The 25,209-nt window shown below is 36.1% G+C and overlaps 1 protein-coding gene across 1 annotated transcript in view; it reads right to left on the bottom strand.

Moving 5' to 3' along the window:
• LOC128667330 (voltage-dependent T-type calcium channel subunit alpha-1G-like) overlaps positions 1 to 25,209 on the bottom strand; it is a 96,042-nt gene that overhangs the window by 63,530 nt on the left and 7,303 nt on the right. Inside the window, exons 2-3 of the mRNA XM_053736988.1 lie at positions 19,521 to 20,051; positions 19,244 to 19,436 (exon numbers count right to left, since the gene is read on the bottom strand). Coding sequence (XP_053592963.1) covers positions 19,244 to 19,436; positions 19,521 to 20,051 — 724 coding nt within the window. The remainder of the gene's footprint in view (positions 1 to 19,243; positions 19,437 to 19,520; positions 20,052 to 25,209) is intronic.

Here is a 25,209-nt window from a genome sequence, read left to right as displayed (position 1 = left end):
TCATTTTATTAATTAATTTATATTGAGTGATTTAATCTCACTCCAATGGAAAGTGAGCAGGTATAGGGGCTTTCACCTAACTAAAAGATGAAAAAGTTACAAAAAATCCGAGATGAAAAAGCTATATAGCGTCCGATTTGGCGTCGAACACCCCATATATATATATATATATGGGGTGTTCGACGCCAGATTGGATATATATATATATATATATTGCGATTACGGAGTATACGATTATAACAGGAGACTGTGGATCGTTCCCGGAAAAGTAGTGATCAGTACTGTTTCCTCCTTAAAGTTGCGGTGAAAAAAAGAAGGGGATTACGCTTAACATTGTGTAAAAAAATTTTCGATGATAAAGTCGAAATTGTTTATGGGAATTGATTTTTTTTATATGTATAAAGAAAAAGAAATCGAAATAGTAGATTATAGAATATAGAATTCGAAGTCGAGTAGGTCGTATGGCTTTTCCCCGGCACCTATTCAACTTTACATAAAACTAAGCGATGTGTGCCGAAACTTAAGGTAAGAGAAAAAGAAGAAAAAAAAGAAAAGATCAAATAATAGTAATCCTTGCTCGTCATGCATGAATTGCTCAAAGAAAGAACTATAATTACTTACTTCTGTTATGTCCAAATTTTAAATAAAAAAAAAAATATATATATATATATACATATATATATAACTAAATTTAAAAAATACTCTTCTCGTTCAAGGTCTCTTTCGCTGACGCGCGAAAACGCAGCGTAGACAAAATCGCAGTAGCAACTGTCTCTCTACGACCTCTATGGCACCGCCTGGCAGCTCACCCATACGTAATTTTTTTCCAATAACGTGACTTTTTGCTAACAATTTAAAATTCTTAACATTCCTGTTACGTTCTGGTTCTAAGTAAATTTATACAAAAATTTTAGAAATTTATTTTTTGAAGTCTCGAAGTATTTATTCGCCACGGTTGGCGAATAAACGGTTCGACACTTCTTAGAATCATAAATGAATAATAAATTAATAAATCGTTAGTTGGTTGGCAAAATTATTTCTATTTCTGCCAACAATATAACGGAAATCTTTTGCGATAAGAGAATCGCCGTGGCTCGTGGATAGTCTAAACGGATGACGATGCATGAGACCCGGACCACGACGATTCTCTCATAGGAAACCTGAGATGCAACGTTGTCACTTTGATGAATGTATAATACCAACGAAGAACAGCACCAAGTCTGTCAATCGCGAGATCTAAGAGAGCTAAGAACTTTGAAGAAGCAATAAAGCTGTCACTATTACATAGGTAGTAATCATTAAAAATCACCTTTACCTTGAGGAACGCTGCCACCGGCGGTCTTCGCCTCCTGTCTTGCTACTGGGAACACTGACATCGGTGACCTGGTACTCTACCTGAGCGCTGTTACCGACTGTACAGGTAATCCCTAAGCCTCAACCCGAGATTATGCCAAAAAAGAAACTAGGGGGCAAAAAGGCCCTATTACGCCGGATTATCCGAACGATCCACGAGGATCTCGGTCATTCAGGTCACCAACGTCCTCGTCTAGAGATCGTTGCCGAGGAAGTCCTCCTTGATCCGGTGACATTGGTCGTTCCAAAACTGGTTAACGAGTTACTAATTTCGGGTATCGCGTTGAGTGAGGTTCGTGAGTCGTTGAGCTCTTGTGTCATTGAGCGGTCCAGCTCTTGTGATGTGGTCCAACAGCTGGAGTCACTCGTCCTTATGGAGGAACCGGGTCTTCAAAGCTCTTCCTGTGCAGGGGAGGATTCACGGGAGAACCCAGTCTTTTGGACTGGCGTCAGTGAGGGTTGACAGTTGGTTCCAGTGGACATTGCATCCGTCCATCCACCTAGTGGGAGCATCCTTTTTCACGACCCTCGTTACGGGTACTACTCAGAAGCCTATTTCAAGGCCACCAGCCGAGACGAATACGCACCAGCAGAGGCAAAGAAGTTAAGCAAAAAAGGGATTATTTCGGCCGACTTATGGGGTCCATAATCTCCACCACGGTAAATCAACAAACTTTTTGCATAAAATAAAGGAAGGTCAACAGCTGACGCACCTAGGGTCTATCGCCACCCTAACGACGCCAACCTGGTTAATTAAAAAATATTCTGTCTGATAAATAGATAAGCAAGAATGTAACATCCCCACCTTTTTAGAGAGCGAAGTTGTGAAAGCCCTATGCAAATTCAAATCGGGGTCTCTCCTACGCAGTTTATGATCTGTGGGGCCCGTAGTGCTATCAAAGCGTTAAATGCACATACCAGAAATATCGCCCTTCCGGTGCTATAGAGCTGTTGACGTGGTACAATCGAGAATTCCTCCTTGCTGTTCATTTACGCCCTGAAGGTTAGAATCCGTGTAAGAATCGACAAACTCTTCTAGTTCGTCTATCCTCTATCTATTATTTCGTCAAAATTATTTCGAGCGAAGATTTCGTCTGGACTCAGATTTAAAAGTACAACTAAGAATGAAAAATATAACATAACAGATTATACTGTTATCATACAAATATTAGTTCAAATTTCTCAAGTGAATTAAGTTCGGTCCCTCCAGAGGACAATTTGACCTCTGTAGTTTTAAGTTACATTAAGTGAAGTGAAAACACATATTGTAGTTTGGGTTAGTTTCTTTCTTGAATAAATGAAAGGTGAAAAGGTTAAAATTAGAGTTTGTGCGTTCGATTAAATAAACATTATGAAGACCATTGGCGGTTTTCCCAAGGACCACGGTCGCCACCCATCACTAACGGGTGTCCATTCTGATGCAATCCAACTAGAACTTTCAAGGACCATAGGAGAATCAGCAACCGATCTATTCCAGCTAACAAGTGGACCAGAATTTCCAGCAAGAAGGTAAGTGACTTTGAATTGCACTAAATTACACTTTGGTTTGTTTTTCTTTTGTCCAAATTCCCCCGTCAAACCCAAAACGAAAAACGCCCTCAGGGCTGGGCACCCGACGATCCCAAAACCAACTATAAAATCAGGGTAGATTAATTTTCACTTTAGAAAATCTCAGAGATGTTTGTTTGTCGTACATTGATTACCCGGCAAAAAAAATAATAATTTCATTTACACGTTATCAACTAAATTAAATAAAATTAATTTGGACATAACACTTCCGTAAAATATTAATTAACTTATCATTGTGTAAAATTAATCGATACTTATTCTTAAACGGAGAATAGTATACTATCATATGAGGAATACTTTGACTACTAGCACCACCGATGCAGCCGACCGTGCCATCATGGGTCAAAGGAGTGAAACAGCCAAGAACTACAACCCTGACTTCTTCGAATGAAAGGGGAAATCAGCTTTCCTTCGAAGATATTTTCCAACCTCTCTGTTGTCTTTTTCGTACTCGAATTGACGGCGTAGTGCATAGTTCAAACAGCGACGGTAGTCAGCAGCTCTACGATCATTTTCCGTGAGCTCCAGCCCATTGCTATGCCAGTTTTACACCATTCAAGGCGTCATCTTTGCTATGAGTTGCACTTAACCACATTATAGGGGATGACGTCAATGCCGCATCGAAAACACACTGACGACCACAGGGGCTTTGTGGGCCTCTTTTTGAACTCGCCAGGGGCGAGTTATCAGCCTGTCTAGATGACCTTTTGTTTGAAGGCCTCTAGAACTGCGCAGATTCCTAAGATAATCGGAAAATTGCTGATCAACTTCTCCAGGGGTGGAAGGATCTTCTGGTTGGTGACGGTGATTCGCAAGATAACAGTTGAGAGGCACACCACCATCAGATCTTCAAGACAAGAAAAAGAAAAGATTAACTAATAAAAACTTTCTTCGACCACCGCTTCTATAAGACAACATTATTGTCAATTAAATATTGACAACATTCGCAAAAAGAATATGTTGACGATCCACCGCGGAACCTACGACCGGGGCCATTGACTCCATCGCTGGTGAGGGTATCCAGGTAAATCCTACAGGTTAATGTCACGCAAGTAAGATAAAAATTAAATTATGTGAATGTATATAACCTCCCTCACGATCGCACAATATAGTGAACTTACGTTGTTGTTTCTTTTGCTCACCTTTTATGACCTTTTCTGTCATACGAAAAAGTTCGATATTTTCAGAACTTACGATATTTTTAAGTGATCTACACAATAGAATAGCTGACTCTAGAGGTCGATATTTTCAGAACTTTCTCTATGATTTTTATTACAGAAGTTCGATATTTTCAGATCTTATTCGATATATTTAGGCGTAAAAATTTTAAGAAAGATTGATATTTTCAGAACTTTTCCGATAATTTTCATCATAGTAGGTCAATATTTTCAGAATTTTTTCAATTATTATTACCATGGAAGTTCAAATGTTTCCAAACTTTTTTTAAGAATTTTAGTCGAGAAATTTAAAAAAGTTTGATATTTTCAGAACGTTTTCGATAATTTTTATCACCGAAATTCGAATGGTTCAGAACTTTTTTGATGATTTTCATTAGAGAACTTCTGAAGAAGTTCGATATTTTGAGAACTTCTTCGATATTTTTAAGTGTAGAAATTCTAAGAAAGTTTGATATTTTGAGAACTTTTGAGATATTTTCAAGCGGAATAATTCTAAAAAAGTTCGCTATTTTCAGAACTTTCTCGATAAATTTTATCACAGAAGTTCGATATTCTCAGAACTTTTTCAATAATTTTTACCACGAAAGTTCGAAAAATTTAGAACTTTTTCGACGATTTTTATTAAAGAAGATCTGAAAATATAGAACTTTTTTAGAATTTTTACGCTTCCAAATATTGAAAAAGTTCTAAAAATATCGGACTTTTCTAATGAAAATCATCGAAAAAGTCCTGAAAATATCGATCTTCTGTGATAAAAATGATCGAAAAAGTTCTCGAAGTATCGAACTTTTTCAGAAGTTCTTTAATAAAAATCATCAGAAAAGTTCTGAACCATTCAAACTTCGGTGATAGAAATTATCGAAAAAGTTCTGAAAATATCGAACTTTTTTGAACTTTTAGACTAAAGTTATCGAAAAAAATCTGGAATTATCGAACTTCAGTGATAAAAATTATAGAGAAAGTTCTCAAAATATCGACTTCTATAATATGTACACTTAAAAATATCGAAATTTCTGAAAATATCGAACTTTTTCAGAACTTCTTTCATGAAAATGATCCAAAAAATTTCGAACTATACTGTGATGAAAATTATCGAAAAAATTCTGAAAATATCAAATTTTTCCACAGCTGCTACAATTTATCCAAAAAGTTTTGGAAACATCGAACTTTTTTACAAATCTTTAACTTAATTTGTAGGGGACTATTTTTTCCTCGGGGGTCTATTGTCTTCCTCCCAAAAATTTTTTTATGCATAAAATTTTGGGGGGACAATTTTGTCTAAGAGACTCTCCGTCCACAAAAACAAATTTTTTCATGCTAACATTTTGGGGAGCACCATTTTGCCTCTAATTTTTTGAGGCATTTAAAAACTTGGGGGGACCATTTCGCCCTGATGACTTTTAACCCCCCTCCCCCCTCCTTCCACCTTTCATGTTACAAATTTTGGAGACACTTTTTTGTCCTTCGGGGACAATTTCGTCTTAGTGTTACCGCCCCCCCTCCTTCCCCAACTTTTTCAATGTTAAAAATTTAAGGGGACCATTTCGTCCCCAGGGGTCTATTTCACCTTAGTGGGCCATTTGCCTCCCCCCCCCATCCCCACTTTTCATCCTAAAAATTTTAGGCGCCAATTTTACCCTCAAAGTTTCAAAGGCTGATTTTAACAGATCAGGATCGCTAGTATCTAAGAACTTTAGTCATGCGTAACGATTATCCGCAGTATAGCGCCAACCAGGTAAAAACTTTTCTCTCAGTTCTGCATATCTCGGGCAGAATAATAGAAGATGGACTTAAGTTTCATTCTCGTTCAGGTGGCAGTATTTACAAGTGTTTATGGGGTAGAGCTTATGCGTTGTTTTGTTTATGGTCAGGTTAGTAGCATAGGTAGAAGCTATTCTCATTTGGAGGAGCGATTTTGAGATATGAGGAGGCAAGCGGGTGAGAATCTGGGTTGACAGCAGGGAAGAGTGGCTCAAATAGTTGAATTGACAGGCTGACGAAGTACAATATCTGGACAGATCTACGGATCTTCGGTGTGAACGGTATTTAGCAATGACTTTATCAATATTAGCTTTCCAATGTTTGGAGGAAAGATTGTTAAGCATGCCGTCTTCATTGACCAAACACAGTTGGTCCTTTAGTTGTTGCGCACAATTTAAATTGGTGACTTTGAAGGGAGTGGACATTAGTTTTATCAACATGAAGAAGCACACTTTAGGTAGACGGTGCTCAGGCATTTCCAGAATCTTGATAACCCATTTCATGGCCGCCTCCAAGACCGGTATTGAGATGTGGTCGATGTTGATGTCGAGTCTGATGACGTAACCAGGAGTACAGCGAGGTAGAGCGAGTAGACGTTTGAAAAAGAAGAGGTTGGCAAATTCCAGCTTCTCTAGGAAGTCAGGTTTTAGGCACCACAGGTGAGGCATGTAAGTTAATGTAGCGCAGGTAAGGCTGTGATGCAGCTTCAGTTTTCCCAGCCAGGATTCTCCTTTAGCTCTTGAGAGAATTGTAAGAACTGTGCCCGCCGTTAACTTACCCTTCCTGGTTTCTTCCTCAATGGTTATGTTACCTAGTATCGAGTTGCAGAAGTTTACTCCCAGATAGGAGTACGAACGCAGTGATTCAACTATAGAGCCGTTATATTTTAAGATAGCTGGAGTTCGTTTTCTACCGTTATGACTAATGGTTAGAATTTTGGTTTTCGCAACGTTAACAGAAAGACCGTTTAGCGAGCAATATTCTACTAAAATTCGTAGACTTTTTTGTAGGTGGGCAATCGTAGCGGCTAGGAGGACAATGTCGTCGGCCTAAAGGAGCATTAACACCTCTACTAATCTAATGAAGAAGCCTTCAGCATTCCTGAAGAAGAAGATAATGTCACTGATATATAGGCTAAAGAGAAGCGGGCTGAGGATTTCACCCTGAAGGACTCCCTCTGTAATGTTTATCGGCTCTGATAATTCCCCGTTACTACAAACTTTCATGTGAATATTGCTGTTTCGGTTATTTAGGAGTTGCAAGATCTTTGAACTAAGACCAAGTCGGCATAACTTCCTCCAGAGCTTCTGATAAGGAACAGAGTCAAAGGCTCTCCTAAAGTCGATGAAAAGGGCGTAAGCAGGGACGCCTTTAAAACACGCTTGTAATTGTAACAAGGAGATTCAGCTAAATGTTATCTTCACAACCACGGCCAGAGCGCAAAACCAGCTTGCTCTTCGGGGATCAGATTATTTTCCTCAGCCCATTTCTTGATTCGATCATGGAGAATCTGAGTAAAAACCTTCGTCAAGCACTTGACCAATGCTATGTCACGATAATTATTTGGGTCCGTGGCGTCACCCTTCTTGTGGAGCATACACATGATCACGCTGGACCAGTCACTGGGTGTGGTGCCGGATTCCAGAATTTTCTTGTACAGTGTGAGAGTATAAAGGAGCCAGTTATTCGGGAGTTCTTTCGAACATTCATTCAGGATGCCATCAGAGCCTGCCGCTTTGTTCTGCGTAACTTTAGAGAGACTTTTAATGAGTTCTTTCAAGGTAATCACGTCATCGAGTGTAAATACTTCGGTATTTGGAAAACTAAAAGAGACGGTGGATCTAGCGGGGTAGATGCTGTTGAGGAATTTCTCCCATTCGCGGAGAGGGATGATGGAAAGATGAGGAGAGAAGCCCCTGGCAGACCTGATGACTTTCCAAAATTCTGTTGGATTACCGACGTTGTAAAATTTTTGTCTGATTTGTCTGACGTGCTCGGTTTTTTTAAGTTCTATCAGCGAGTAGAAATCGCTTTTTAAAAAGTGATAGTATTTCCAGGCTAGTCGGTCGTTGCAGGCTGATTTACAAAGTTTCAGCGATAGGATAACTTTCTGTTTTAAATAATAGCAATCTTTATCAAACCAAGGTTTGTTAGTGTGTTCCGTACTTGCGTAAGTAGGCTTAAGCATATTACAGTGTTCTGCTGCCGTTTTTATACCTAGACAAAGATTTTTGCATAGACTATTTATGTTGTCAGTAACAGAGTGTGCCGAAACGAGAGGAGACCAGCTCATCGATGTTCTAAACGCATCTCTCAGTTCTGGCTTCCAACGAAGATTTGGAAGTTTGTCCTGCTTACAAGCCAGATCTACCACTTCCATATAACTTGGGTTTGAAGTAAAAAGCTCGACTGAAACCGGGAAATCGTCTCAGTTGGTAATGACAAGGTTGACTTCCATATCTTTGACGAGCTGCAGCCCTAGTATGCTGATCCAAATTAAGTCCACGGTGCTCTGACCATTTTTTTTTGAAAATGTGAATCGTCCTGGAGTGTCTCCTAAAGTGCGGCCATTTAGAAGGACGAAACTATTGGTGTCCATGAAGTCCAAGATCATCTTGCCCCTCTGATTGGTAATGCCGTCCATAGAGTATCTGGCTGGGAATAGGTATGGAGAATCTAATACGTTAGGGTCGATGGCTCCCAACGAACCAAGTCTGGCGTTAAAATCACCCGCGATAACAAAAATATCATGAGATATTTTCGGACAAAAGCGATTTATCATAAGTTGTAGTTCATCAAGTTCCTTAGTGAGATCAGAGTCAAGGCTGAAGTAAATGGAAATGGAAATTATACGTCTGTCTGTTAGTGTTATTAACGAAGCAATCCACGAGCGGCTGAAAGCCAAAACTTTATGATGAGCAGAATTGATTACCAAAGTGACGAGTCCTCCTCTGGCTCTCCCTGGCAGATGTGGGATTTGGTGGCAGGGCTCCATGACACTTGTCATTGTGTTGGCAAAGGAGAGCAACAAGGGGTCGTTGTCGATAGCCAGGTTTCAGAGGCGCTGATATACAAAGAGTCGAGCCCATCAATTGCTTCAACTAGGCTATTGAACCCGTGGATGTTCCAGAATGTGAGCTTCACTGTTGTGTGGCTTACTGGTCGTTTTTTGTACTACAATGTCTGTATCCATTTGTGTTAGTGTATCATCTTGTTGCGTTTGGTGGTTACGTGGGGTGAAGCGGCTAGTCCAGTTGGAAAGGCGGACCAAGATTTTTTTAGATGGGTCTAATTTGTGGAGGATTCCATCTACTTAGACTCTGAGATGCCCGTATCTAATCTTCTTTCCTTCTTGTCTGAGTTTTTTACCCAAGTCCCTTATACTTTTTTCCATTCGCTCCTCCTCAGGGGTTAAATCGTGGTTCATGTAAATTAGGATCTTGAGGTTCCTTTTCTTCTCCATGACAATGTTTTTGACGTTTTGATCCTTAAGGGTGACTTTAAGCTTATTATTTTCTTTCCCAAACACAGATACACTAGAAATACAGTTTACAGCATTGAAGTGAGTCTCTAAAAATTCGCTTAATGAGTTAGTAGGATTGACTTTATCAAATGCTAAGCCTCTGATAATTACATTATTTCTTCTAAGATGTTTCTCGACAGCGGAAATAGAATATCTTATGGCTTGGTTCTCAATCGCGGATGGATAGGTGACAAATTGGGAGATTATCTTTGGAGGACTTTGAGAATCGGGAGCGGAGGAGGCAATAGATTGCTCCAGCAATTCCAATCGGGATTTGAGGTCAGCAATCTCCGATCTGAGAGCCGCATTTTCAGCAGCAAAATCTTTTTTAATCGTCTGGATTAGTGTTGCGCTTGATAGCATGCCGTAAGCAATTTCAACTGATAGCTCCAATTTGACTTTGTCGAGGTGGGCTTTGTCTTCAGATCTCCATTTGTCCATGTTTTTAAGGATAGCCTCTAAAAGTTCCTTGTTTTCCCCCATTTTATTTTTAAGCTGCCGAACTGAAGGTGGCGAAGAGGATGAGCGCTAAAGTTTCTCAGGTGGGTTGGTCTTAGGTCCAGAATCTCTGAGTCTCTTCTTAGATTTGTTGAACAGATCTGGTAATGAACTAGTGTGCTCAGAACAATGTTTTTTCAAAGATTCTGCGAGGGAGGGCCGGCTTCTACCGCTCCTGGGTGTAAATAGTGAGGTATCCTTTACTTCGATTGTGGGAGTTGAAAGAAACTTGGTAGCGTTATTGCCTACGTTCAAACTTCCCGCTGATGGAGTTGTAGGAGGAGAAGTGATATTATTAGCGGTCTCTAGTGGTTCACATGAGTGACTAGGCACCTCGGCCACAGTGTTGCCAACTGCAGTATCAGCACTTGCGCAGAATACATTCATGCCCAATAATCATAGGTTATTCTGACCTAGATTCCAACAGCCGAAGTAAAAAAAAAAATTCAAAACTCAATAAAAACGTGACTCAGGCACAAGGTTTAACACACACTGACACTGTAAAAAACTTCTTCAGGGTTTGCAGCAAAAATATTAATTAACTAACTAGTTGCAACTTGAATAGGCTTATAAAAATATTAGCCGAAAAATAAGCGTCAGCACACCACAGAGAGCCAACTTAAACACTCTATGTATATTTATATATAAAAATATATATTAAAAAATATGATTATATATATATTGTAATCGTACATATTATCACCTGGAATCGGGCCAGTGAATCAATACGACACACACGTGGCTTACCTGTATTCGTTAGTCATTGGGCGCCAGGTGAATATCATCAACAGGTTCACAGTCGTGCTATAATAATACACTACTCAGGGTGGCAGGTCGGGACAAGGATAGGCACTGACGTACTAATGTAATCAATCCTCGTTGTTAAAACCAAAACAATTGTAACTTTATTTCCATATAAACAGAATATACCTCGTTGCCTCGTCGAATGATCGTCAGTGCCAAATCTGTCTCATAAGTCATTCGCACGACAACGGAAATCACCCGCACACATTACCCACACCACACTCACGACCTTCTCGCAAAATTTCAGATTTTACTGCAACCGGATGTCAATCTGTCTGCCTGCGTACTGTTCAGTTAGCACAACCCATTCACTAGATAAGTTACCGGCTGATTCGCGATAATTGTCCACTTCTCAATCGGCAGCACTTTTGACGTCAGTTCGCAGTCAAGTCTCATTATCGCAAGTTATCCGACTTCGGCAAAAATTAACGAGGCTCTAGTCCGGGTTACAATAACCCAGGTAATAATAATGAGAATCAATCTCGCAATACAATACCAATAACCCTAATAATAACTCGAATATTTCATTCCCACGGGTATTGGTATATCAGGTAACGACAACAGTCACCAAAGTACAAAAAAAAAAGTATCTTGTCTGGATAATAAAGAAAAATAACAAAAATAAATTTATCACAAACAAAATAACAAAAAAAAATTTAATGAACGCGTATCAGCCGAGTGAATTGAGCCGGTCTCACCCACAGACTCCCGTGACAGCTATTCGTGGAATATGAGAACTGATCGATTGATCAATCACAATTAATAAGTTTTCTTGGAACCTACAAAGTGAACTCCAAGTCCGGCTCAATTCATTCACGAGGAAGAGGAAAAACCACTTGATCACCGTCGTCGTTGCGTCTCCAATCCCAATCTCACGTCATCTCGGCTCCACCTATTCTCAGCAGGTGTTGGCACACCAGTAGTACGATCCAGAATGGCAGCCAGTCGTTATCCTTTTTAATCCCTGAACGGGCTATCAGGTGGTGGCATTCTTGGTCGCTCGACGACGCCTCTATCCAAACCGGGCTCTGCTCTAGATTATTAGATCTGAAATCTAATTATTGACAATTTTCCTTGAAGACGGGGCCTTGCTTAGGAATTTCAATTACACTCGTAAAATAGGCAATCATCCCTCCAGTTCGAAACTCACGATCACACGCGTAGTCTGGGTTGGATTAGAAATTGCATTACTTTCTTTTCGAGTGTTAATTTAACTTCCAAAAATCAGTGAAAGTGAATTGAGAACAATTCGGTGCTGTCTGAAATGGTCAACTACAACGTGATCACCTCCGCTCAACGTCAAACAAGAGTGTCCAACTCACAACGGGGTGTCCAACCGATAGTCCAGTCAACACCAAACTACAGCAGTCATCACCTGATGTATTGTAACAGTGAGTATCTTGAGAGTTAATAAATATTCATGGCAACTCCAAGTCCTGACATTTTTATTCTAATAATAAGAAATTCATACACATTCCTGATCCGTATCCATGCTCGGCACCGAATAACGTGTTCCCCGTTATCTGAGTAAAGGACTTAAGTGTCTGGACTCGAAATTAAGGGACTGTCGTATGTTATGTCTGTCTAGAAGTAACACTTATGAGCTGCACAGTCATCAGGGGGAAACTAACTGTGTCTAATCGTTGGAGTAAGCAAACAGGATGGAGGTTTCCGAAGATGGCCAAGAAGGCTTTTTCCAAAACAGTCTACCTGGGTATCTCATTTGCATTATTGATGATTACCTGGGTAATCGTTTTCTAATGTATAGGACTACTGAAGGATAGTGTATAAAGGAGTTGAGGGAAGGAGCGGCCTAGGGCTTGGTTCTAGGACCTGAGCTCTAGATCATTCTTTATGATGCTCTTCTCCGCCTAGAGCTATCGGATTTGGCATTGCTAGAAAGATATGTGGACGACGATGCTGCGCTTTTCCATGCACGGAGTTATGAGGAAACTGCAAGATAGGCCGGCTGGATCGCAGCCTCCATCAACCATTGGCTTAGTGAAAATGGCCTGACACTTGCTACTGCGAAGACGGAGGTGATGGTATTCACAACCCAGAGGTGGTTTCCGAGTCCTTTCTGCTGGGAAACAGTGAAATACCTCGGGTTGACAATCGATTCAAGGTCGACGTTCTGAGAGCAGATTTCCAGTGTGGCTGTCAATGCGTCAACAATGGTTGCAAGCCTTTCACGGCTAATGCCGAATTTCGGCGGACCAATGAGCAGCAGTAGATGATTCCTCATGAGTGTTTTAAACTCGATCATGCTCTACGGAGTAGAGGATTGGGGGGAAGCACTCAAAGTAGAGAGATATCGGAAAAGACTTACATCGGTACAACGGAGGGGTGCGCAAAAAATATCTTACGCCTATCAAACAATATCCGAGGCAGTTGTGCTGGTCATCGCAGGTGTGATTCCTATCGAACTTTTAGGGTTGGAGCAAAAGCGCATTGAGGATGCTCTGCACGCTGCCGAAGGAACTTTGACAGATATAAGGATCCGAGATCATGCCAAGACTCTAGTACTCTGGCAAGAGCGCTGGGCCTCTGCTTAAAACGGAAGATGGACTTTTAGGCTTATTAGGCAGGTCAAGGTCTGGACATTAAGGAAGCATGTAAAGGTAGACTACTACTATCTCACCCAGTTTCTCTCTGTACATAGCCAGTTTAATGCCTACTTGCATCGAATGGAGATCCGAAACGATCTTTATTGTCTGTACTATCCGGAAGTTGTCGACTACACTAAGCACACCTTTTTCGAATGTCATCGTTGGTTTAGCGATGGATAGCGACTTCAGGAGAAAGGGGCAGTGCTATCTAGGGCTGAAGAATTCGTTTCTTGAATGCTGGCCATGACTGATAGCTGGCTGACTACGACGGAGTTTGTGAGGGTGATCCTGCAGAAGAAGAAAAAGGAGGTAGATGTGGTGGAGTAGCCGCATAGTGTTACGGCAAGGAGAGGGAACAGCACCGGGGAGTAATGCTAACGCGGTTTCGTGGTTCTGTTTTCAAAATAAGAGATTTTAGTGGGTAAAAATCCCACACTACCAACTTACAACATCTGGCCAAGAACTACATCGGAAACACCTAACCAATGCCTAGTTGAAGATTTCCGCCACCCACCTCTAATAATAATAGAATTTAAAGAATAGTAATTTAATTTTATTTTAGTAACGATTGTAGAAACTAAAAATAGATACTTTTATTCTATTTTAGTTAAAGTTAACTTGATTCGTGTAGTCTATAACTCAAAAGCTGCATTTTCTTACTTGTTGTAAGATAGGATTAACAATAAAAGCTAAAACTAACGAGGAAGGTATCCCAAATGTTCCTCTACGAATTTGATAAAACTGAGATATATTAACCTCGGCTATCTCAAAATCTAAGGGACACGTATTATTTGTTAGCTGCGAAACAACATATCTACAGGATGAAACCAACCCTTCAAGTTCTGACTCGAAAAGGATGTTTTTTAGGTTTTGTAAACTTGCAGTTTGAATAATCGAATGGGGCCAACAGCATCATTTTTGGGGTGAAAAATAATAAAAAGTGCAATTGGTGTGATAGTAAAAATGTAAATAAAATAAAGGTTATGAAGGTTGAAATTCTCGAAACTTTTATAAGAAAAAAACTATTCAATGGATTTTATCAAAATAAATGTCTATCGGAAGAGGAAAAAAGTAGAGAATATGTTTTTTTGGTTTTTCTGAAAAATTAAGTTTAGAGGGTGAACCACCCATAAGTTTATATACATTCACCAACATGAAAACATCAATATTTGTATTAGCGTTGGTTTTAATTTATCGAGAATTATTTTTTCATGCATTTTTCGTAACGAGGGCATAATAATAATATAATTTTCTCATATTTGACTTACCTTATAATTTTCAATTCGACAGAAATAATATGCTAGGTGGCCACCACCGATTTTGCTGCCGCTAAAATAAGTCATTCTACTTAAAATTCTAAGGACTAGAACTTCTAAAGAGTAGAAAGAAACAGTTGATACGTGTTTTGGTGTTAAAAATATATCAATATACATGTTTTGAACGTGTAATCTACCTTTACATGAGATTACGTTAGTTCTTGAGATATGTGTTTCCTATAGGTCTCTCTGCGCATATATTTATTAGATTAAACTATACATTCTATCAACAACGTAAGTTTATATGATTAATTGATTTTATTATATGTATCCCGAGTCTACATCACTTATTTTTTGAATTATTAATAGCTATTAATCAAGTTTTACATCCAATATTTAAAATAAGATAAGATAGTTGAGCTATACTTCCGAGAGCGGCTCATCGCCATTTACTTAAAGGTAGTTAACACGTTAAAAAACATGTATATGTAGATATTTCTAACACCAAAACACGTATCTACTGTTACTTTCTACTCTTTAGAAGTTCAAGTCTTTTGGGATTGTAAGCAGAATGGTATATTTCAGCAGCAGCAAAATCGGTGATGGCCACCTGTATCGTCTATGTAGAATTGAAAATCATAAGGTTAGTAAAATATGAGAAAATAATAATATTATTATGCCCGCATTGCGAAGAGTGCATAAAAAAAATTCTCGGTGAATTAAAACCAACGCTAATAAAAATATTGATGTTTTGATGTTGATTAATGTGGATAGACTTAGGGGTTGTTCACCTTCTAAACTTGATTTTTCAGAAAAACCCAAAAATAAATATTCTCTACTTTTTTCCTCTTTCGACAGCCGTTTATTTAGATAAAATCGATACAATAGTTTTTTTTTATAAAAGTTTCAAGAATTTCAACCCTTATAACTTTTATTTTATTTACATTTTTATTATAACACCAATTGCACTTTTCAATATTTTTCACCTCGAAAATGATACCTATGTCCATATTTGATTATTCAAACTGCAAGTATAAGACGCTTAGAAAACACCTGTCACAAGTTCTGTAAGCAACGTCAAATGCTGTCTTAACAATCTAAATCGGGTCTCTATTTTAAGACATATCGTTGTTGAAACAATTTCAAAAGGTATTTTTCTCTATTTAATTTAAAAATTGCAAAACTTATTGATTCTCATAACGCTCTGGCGTGGGAGGCTAAAAAACTGCGTCGAATGTCACTTCAAACATCACAATGGTAATTAGTTCAAAGGATATTATAGCTGAAAAATTTTAAATATATTAATTTACTGTCATTCAGATAATGCATATTCTCATTCCTCATATCCTCCTCAACTTATACTAACCCCTTGTCCGTGTAAAAAAAAAAAAGTTCGAAAAGAGTTCGACATGTTGAACTTCGAAATTTATTACAAAATCGAACTTTTCTCGGACTCCTTCGAACTTTTGTAAGACAATGCAAATATCATTGCAAACTAAAATTTGGGATGCCTCTAAACATTTGAGGGTGTTTAAATCTCCCGCGCTCTCATCATCATTCTCACGGCGGATACGTGATCGATACTATAGTCGATACTACAGTCGATCACCAATCAACCATAGGCGGCTCCGCTAGTCGTATTCTTATCGCAACGACTGCTCGAGTGGGGATGAAGAAGAAGGAAGTTCTCTCTTTCCCTCACACTTTTGCGCTCTCTCTCATATATATTGCTGAAAGTGTTCTCATGGCTGTCGCCTCGTGCATTTTATAATCTCAGTGCTTTTTATTAATCAGCTGCTTTCTCATTCAATCAATTATCTCATTTTGCTTATAATAATTCAAAGTAATTATTGTGTATATTATGTTTGCTCTCATCTAAGTATCTCAGCGCATTCTCAATTAATTTAGTCTCACCGCGTGTACCGGCATTATTCGCGCCTAGTCGCCATCTTGGCCGCGTGTCGTACGCGAATTAAATTGCATTAAATAAATTAAACAAAACGCTTTTTAGTGTAAATCTTATCTCAACAAATTCTCATCCAGTGTATATTTTGTAAATAAAATATTTATTGATAATACTAATGCAAACTCAGTGTTAAATAAAATTATTAACTACTCGCCAATTCTCACACACCAGATCCTCTCATCCTTATATTAGTATTAATTATTTAAACAGAGGGAAAAATGGTATTCCCAAATTTTTAACATGAAAAAATTTTTAGGGGGAGGGGTAAAATAGACACCTGGGGGAAAAATAGTCCCCTACAAGTTAAGTGTAAAATTACTAATAAAAGTTCGATATGTCCAGAACTTTTTCGATAATTTTAATTGTAGCAGTTCTGAATAAGTTCAATATTTTCAAAATTTTCTCGATAATTTTAAGTTTGGAAACTTTAAATAAGATTGATATTTTCAGAACTTTTTTGATAATTTTTATTACAGAACTTCGAATGCTTCAGAACTTTTTGGATAGTTTCTATTGTATTGCTTTTGAAAAAGTCCGATTTTTTCAGATTTTTTGGTAATTTTAACTGTCGAATTTATAAAAACGTACAATATTTTCAGAAAGTTTTCGATAATTTTAAGTACGGAGGTTCTAAATATGTTTGATATTTTCAGAATTTTTTCAATAATTTTTAGTACAGAAATTTGAGTGTTTCAGAACTTTTTGGATGATTTGTGTTGAAGAAGTTCTAAAAAGTTCAATATTTTCAGAACTTTTTCGATAATTTTTATTTTATTACTTCTGAAAAAGTTTGAAACTATTAGAGCTTTCTTGATAATTTTACGTTTGGAAATTCTTAATAAGCTCGATATTTTCGGAACTTTTTTGATAATTTTTTTTACTGAAGTTTGAATGTTTTAGAACTTTGTGGATGATATGTATTATAGAACCCATCTGGTATCAATGTCAAAAAGATGACATAATGTTATCCAAAAAATGTTACCTTTGAGGGCTCAGAAAAATTTACCGTTTTGATATCTTTCTGTTAAGATCATTAAAATGAAATCTGAAAGTTAGCAAAATGAAAACTATTTATGGATGTCTCTAGAACATCAAAAAAATAACTTTCTTATGAGACTATTATAACCTCAACTTTCGTCAGCTAATGTCATCGTAACCTATAAGTCCTAATGATCATAAATATTATTTATTGATTCTGCTCTAAAGTAATTACAGATAATTAGTTATAATATCGGGTAAATTTTATGAAAGTTTTTTTTTTTTGCCTTAACAAGGGTTATCAGATATTTTCAGAAATATTTTCAGATGTAACATCATAAAAATCATCCAAAAAATTTTGAAGCATCAAACTTCTGCAATAAAAATTTCGAACTTTTCCGTACTCTTAACACTAAATTATCGATGAAGTTCAAAAATTCTGAAGTTTTTGAGAAATTTTATAATAAAAATCGTCCTAAACGCGAATTATTCAAAATTGTTTAATAAAAATTTCTAAAAAAGTTCTGAAAATATCGAACTTTCTCGGAAATTTGACACTTTATTTCAGGGGGACTATTTTTCCCTCAGGGGTCTATTTTACCCCTTCCCTCCCCTCAAAACTTTTTATGTTAAAATTTTGGGCGATACTATTTTGCCTTTACTTTTTTGAGCTATCTAAAAATTTGGGAGGACCATTTCGCCCCGGTGGCCCATTTTGACCCCCCCCCCCGCACTTTTCATGTCATAAATTTTGGAGGTACCTTTTTGTCCTTAGGGGGCGATTTTGCCCTAGCGCCCCCTAACTTTTTTCATGTTAAAAATTTGGGGGTACGATTTTGGCTGCAGATAGCATTTTACTTTTAAATTTTTAAAGGCATCCAAAATTTATGTTTGTAATGCTATTTATATTGTCTTTCTAAATTTCGAGGAATTTCGAGAAAAGTTCGATTTTGTAACAAATTTCGACGTTTGACATGTCGAACTTTTTTCGAACTTTTTTTTATACGGGTGTCTTCATAGTATTTGTTGATTACTACATGAATTATTGCAATTGGTTCGTTAGTTTAAATAGTATCATCATCAAAATTTTTTAAAAATTACTACTTCCAACGTTTTTTTCCGGATGTTTCATATATTAACTCGCTGGTTTAATTAAAAGTTTGAGTGACTGTTTTTATCGATTATTACTATCAATTTCTGTAAAAAAATTTAATTTATCAAACATAATCGTGAACAAAACTTTGAAATAACTCATTATTAATTACATTTAATTTCTCGAATTCTTAGAGGTTCATGCGGAATGTCACTCTTTTTGAGCTTGAAAGGCTCGAAAATACAAATGCATTCAAAGCTATTATTAAGTTGAAAGAGCTCGAGCATGAATTGAAAACAACAATGTTTTCGAGCTGAAGGAGCTCAAAAATAGCAGTAATTTTTGTGGCTGGCGTATGGGGTCACCCGTTTTCCGACTTTGAATTTAGTATTCTTATTTATGAAGTTGTTTATAATTTTTATGTCTGCGATATTTTAATTTCGTTCGACATCATTAATATTAATGTTCAACCATCTCAAAACGTGCTTATTATATACTTTATAACTCGTTATGAAGATCCCTCCGGAATTAATGTATTACGCTATATTAAAAGAAACAGTTTTACAATAGTGGGATGTATTAGCTTTGTGACAGTAGAACGCATACAATGGTTCAGAGCTCGAGGCATGCAATACCTACCGTGAAAAATACTTACTTTTTCTATGTTTTCCGATTTGTTGAGCTTTTCTCAAAGCTCTCCTTAAACGTTCTTCTTTTTCTTGTTTTTCTCTACAACGGTGAAAATTTTCTACTACAACTCCAACAAACATATTTAGGATAAAGAATCCGACTACAAGAATGAATGATATGAAATACAATATTCTCCATTCAGAGAAGTTTTCTTCAGGCTATAAAATAAAGCATTACAAATAGAATATTTATAGTGTTACAGATAATTACTTGAGACTAAATTTACACAAAATAATATTAACCTGTTGATCAACCCCAACGGCATCAATACCAGTATACATAATATCAACCCATCCATCTCGGGAAGACAATACAAATAGAGACATTAAAGCATTTCCCAAGTTATCAAAATTATACTTTCTATTGGTCCATACATTTCTTCTATCCACTAAACAGTCAGTTTTATTTCGAACATTGGTTATATTAGGACCATCACAATAGAAAAATGTTCCTTTGAATAGCTGCACCCCCAAAATTCCAAAAATAATGAAGAATGTGCAACAAATCAGAACGATATTACCAATCGGTTTTACTGATGATATTAATGTTAGAACAACAAGTTTTAATCCAGGTGCACGATTAATAACTCGCAACGGTCGGAGAGACCGTAATAGCCGGAAAACTTTTAGTATTCCAAGTATTCGAGAGCTGTTCGTTGAAATCAAAGATATAAATAGATCTATTATTGAAATAAGGACAAGTATGCCGTCCATGATGTTCCATCCAGATGTGAAGTAGGCATCTGATCCTTTAATCATACTGGACGCCACGATCTATAAAAAAAGATTATTTCAATATATTTTCATATGTCTCGTATCTGAATCAATATTAGATGTGTGTTTTAAGAACTACAAAGATCTTTATCAGTAAATCGTTCTCAAATTTATAGAAAGAGACACAACTCAGATTTTAAATTTATTAAAACTAGTAGTGTAAGTATTTTCTTTTAGATTCATAAATCTTATTAAATAATATTCTGTCAGAGTCATAATATCAAGTCAAGCAAAATTTCTTGAAATCAAATAAGCCTCAGCGGAGCCTAACCATGATGCTAGAGTCGAAACAAGCCTAAAATAATAACAAGTAAATCTAAACTAAAGTTTGATATAATATCAATCAATGAATTCACCAATTATCGGAGAATCCGTAAAAACATGAGACATTAGGACAACAAGGAAAACTCAATTTTGCGTGAGTCTATGGGATAAAATGTGACATCGTTCTTGAGAGTGAAAAATTTTTTGACGGACCCAGTGTTGATAATTTAAGTTTCAGTGTCTGTACAGACGCTCAAAACAAGCTAATCATAGCCCAATACAGCAAATGACGAATGCTTTTGCCCGATGATTAACACTTACTTTATCTATTTAAATTAAAGTTGTGATTTTGTAATAAAGTTTTAAAAAGTTTTGTGTCAATGGTGGAACTCTTGAATTGTACTCCTTAACCATACATCGCAAATTACAATTCACGCTCACGCTAATAGATGATCGCCCCACTCGACTTAAATTATCTTGACTCTTACTGCTGCTGACATTAAAACTACAAGTTCCGATGCAAGCAATCATGAAAAATATACTATGTGATACTGGGTACAACATGATGTCAGGTTGCGGATGATGTCACGCCTCGTCTACGTCTCGGCAGCCAACTTCACTTTTTCTGAAATATTGTTTTATCCCTGGCCACACAACATATTATTTCTATATCAACATTTTATTAATACTACTTACGAATGAATGGGACACAATAGAGACTAGAAACGGAAATTTCAGACTGAAAAAAACCATGGTTACTTGCAATAAAAAAAAAGAGCCATCCGGCCTTACCCGGAATGGAATGGTAGATTTCTTATGGTAATACAATAAAGCTACAATAGTGTAATTGATACTTATTTTATAAGCTTAAATATAAATTTCCAGGAAACGAGTTATGCCTTATCAATTAAAAGTTATTAGAAGATTAAGCTGCAAAAATAAGCTTTTTTTTTTGTGAAATTTTTAATATCATCAAATTGTTAGAAAAGATGTTTCATACAATCAAGTATTACAGTGAGAAGAAAAACTCATCGTTTGAATTTTGAGATACTTTTTACAGAATTGAGTTCATTTTCGGTTCAAAAGTTATTTTCGGATAAACCCAGAAAATTTATTTTTATGAAAATCTGAAAAAAAGTCTAACACCCACAACTCCGAAACAAATCGACCGATTGGGCTTATCTTCGAACTTGATCAAGGTAATCATCCAATAAATAAGTGTGTAAATGTGTGCGAGCAACAGAGGGCAGCACACGCTGCTCACACGTCTTATCCGATATATTGTTATTATAATTATTTTGTTTACATATAAGATTTTGTTTTAATTATTGCGTTAATGATGCTTAATCGATTTTTTAGATATAAATTGTGTTGAATTTAGGAAAGTTTACTGATTATTTTAAACATATTATTCGATTTTTGTAGCGCTGGGAGAAATAATTGCGCATATTATTTATATGCTTATGATTATGTTGATTGGTTGACGCATGCGCGTCAACGCAACAGTTGGCATCCGTAAATTTATTTATTACAAATAAATTTACTAGTTTTATGAATAAATCATTGGTTGATTCATAGTTAAATCATATTAAGAATTAATTATGAAAGAGACAATTGGTCATTTAGCGTCGGGAACTGGATAAATTACACGGCCAAGTTATGTACCATGTTGGTGGTACTGTAAACAATAACATGTGACAGTTATATATCTCCAATGGTTGAAGTAAGATATATAATAAAATAGCGCCAGCCTAGGTGCCGGCATGAGATTCACGAGCTGCCATGGTCAGACGTGGGATAGTCTCTGTAAGAGTAGAGTGTGTGCTCCTGTTGCATTAAATTAATTATAAATTAGAAGCCATTTGGTATTTAAAGTGAAAAATATAAATCCATTGGCATTGTTTGAGTATTTTGGAGAATTAATAAAGGAAAATACAGTTACCGTATTAACATGCAACCAAGGGAGTTGATTAATTACGTAAACTGTAAGTACATTGTGAAAAATTTCCAACAAATTTTACTATGGGTGCATTGTAACACCAGACCATAAGAAAACTGGCACAAAATTTACAAGTGTCCCATAGTAAACGGTATGCGCAGACGACACGATTGGGACCTATGCACATACGTTTACTATGGTACTCTTGTAAATTTTGTACCAGTTTTGTTATGGTCCAGGGTAACAATGCACCCATAGTAAAATTTGTTGGAAATTTTTCATAGTGTGCTTTTTGGCTAATACATTGGCGTGTAATTTGGTTCCCGAGTTAGTGATCATTTGTAGTCTCATATGAGTGAGAGTGAGATAGTAAATTCTGAGCAGTAATATTGTTCATAAGTATATGATGAAATGCGTGATTATATTGTGCCCAGTAAATACTAATACAATAAGTGAAATTATTCAGTATTATTTTGTCATTACCAAATATTGATTGTGATAAATATTTGGTTATTGTTCCTTATTATTTATACGCAGTAATTATTATTTCATTGTTATAACAAATTATATACGACTGGGTTTTCAATAATTAAGTATGAATTAGTAAATTAGTTTTAATGATGATTATTATATGCCATTACAATCATCGGTAATCAGTCATTTTTCTTCACAAATAACTGATAATTAATAAATATTAAGCGAAGTTGTTGAGGCAGGAATTCTGCGCAACTTGCATATTTATAATACCGTTTCTTAATTGTTACGTTTTGGGAAATTAATTAAAAATGAAAATAATTTTTAATTATTTAATTTTATCCGGGTTTGGCCTCGTTAAAGTGTCTATAGACCCCTGGTGGGCCGTGGTCGTCGATTATTTTATTAATTATTGATTTTAATTGTTTTTCGCGATTTAAAGTATTTTCATTGCCGGTTCCAACTCCATATTTTTATTACAGCAGCAGGTGAATGGATAAAAGGTATATAGAAGATAGGGTTATAGGACAGGGTGGAACTGCTAGTAAGCGCTCGCCCCTGGGTATTAACAGGAATATGGATAGGTCATAGTGTAAGTGAAAATATTGGGGTGCCAATTGGCACCCCACAATAAGGTTCAATTAATATAGAATTAATTATGGAGTTTATTAACTATACAGAGAGCAGAGCAGAGGTTTAAGCTCTAGGAGCTCTCTCCCAAGACTGACTATTTAGTCATTATAAAAATATAATAGAGCCAACAAAGTTGACAAAATGTTGACGCTGCATTTCAGGTTCCCTGTGAGAGAATCGTCGTGGCCCGGTTCTCATTCATCGTCATCTGTTTTGACTACCTACGAGCCACGGCGACTCTCTTATCGTAACCGATTTCCGTTGTATTGCGGAAAATTAATCTAATAAAAATAATAAATTTAATTTAATCAATAAAATATTACAGAAACGTAACATTATAATTATCAATTTTATGTGAAGTATTATTTTTGTGTAATTATTACTAAATTTAATTATTATTATTATATTAGTATTTTGCGATTATTATTTTGTGAATATTGCATAGCAATCACCAGTGGTTTTATTATACGAGAATTATTTATTTAAAGTATATAAAGATTATTTTGAGATTAGATTATCATTATTTTGAATATCACGTGCGAGTAATATCAATAATTACATGCAGTAAACTATTTTTCTTTCTGTTTAAGATATTTATTATTTACTCATTACTATTTTTTTTAATTTGTATACGCATATCGTATTATTTTGTAAGCGAGTCATTATTATTTTTATTAGTGATATTGTTAATTTTGCTATGCGATACAATTGATTATTCAATATATAATTTAAAATATATTTGAAACAAATGGTCATCAACCCGGTAGTTATATGACAGAGAGACTAATCTTGCCAAGTCTGGTCGCACCTAGTATTATAGTCGAATATTAGGGCGTCACTGGAAGATGGACTCGGCCTTCCAGAACCGGATGATGGAGGATTTTATTTTAATTAATTTTAATTAATTTGTTACTCAGGGTCGTTCGTAATATTTTGTGAGTGAGAAGAGGAATCGTAGAGTAGGCTGAAATAATGTTAATTCAAATTTTATTTAATTTAAGCACCTTGCTTTATTTCATTGCCTTTTGACAATAATTATTTCCTTATGACAAACTAATTTACTTATGACAAACTATGATTCCTTATGACAAACTAAATTCCTTATGACAAACTAAATTCCTCATGACAAACTAATTTCTCTCGTCCCCTGGACGGTTTCTTATGGCAAACTAAATTTCGTCCCCTGGACGTTTTCCACCCCCACACACCCACGTTAAAATATTCCTCGTCCCCTGGACGGTAAACCTTATGATTGTCCCCTGGACATTAACCTTAACCTCAATTTAAAAAACATCCCCTGGATGTATAATAATTTAAAATAAACTTAACATGTCCACCGGACCTAAATCACAGACACAGTTTTCTTTTACACTAATTGAATCTACTTTGAACTCTATTTAACTTTGTGACATCACTTTCTTTTACTCAATTATTAAACTTGACTTTTCAATACAAAAATTTCACTAATAAAAGCTTCAATATAAATTTCACAACTATTTAACTCTTATTTATTTTCCACTGATTTAATTAATTCATTTATTAATTTCCACTGTCTTATTCAATTCAATTATATTTGTTGATTAATTAATTTAGGTTTTATTTTAATTATTAATTAATTAATTTTTCACTGATAAATTTCCCATTTATATCCAATTCCAAAATTTATATATTTAATTTTGTCAATTTACTAATAATTATTTTCATTATGTAATTTAACACTCAACTTAATTTACTGACAAAATAATCCGTTCGCAACTTCGTACTCGACACAATTTTATCGTAAATTTTCTAGTGTCTTAAAATTCTGATTTTCGATTTTATTATTTTAATTAGAGTTATTTTAACATT

The sequence above is a fragment of the Microplitis demolitor genome, chromosome 2, assembly GCF_026212275.2.
Source record: "Microplitis demolitor isolate Queensland-Clemson2020A chromosome 2, iyMicDemo2.1a, whole genome shotgun sequence".
NCBI lineage: Eukaryota > Metazoa > Arthropoda > Insecta > Hymenoptera > Braconidae > Microplitis > Microplitis demolitor.
The sequence above is the reverse complement of the archived record's forward strand: the minus strand, read 5'-3'. Positions and strand labels throughout refer to the sequence as shown.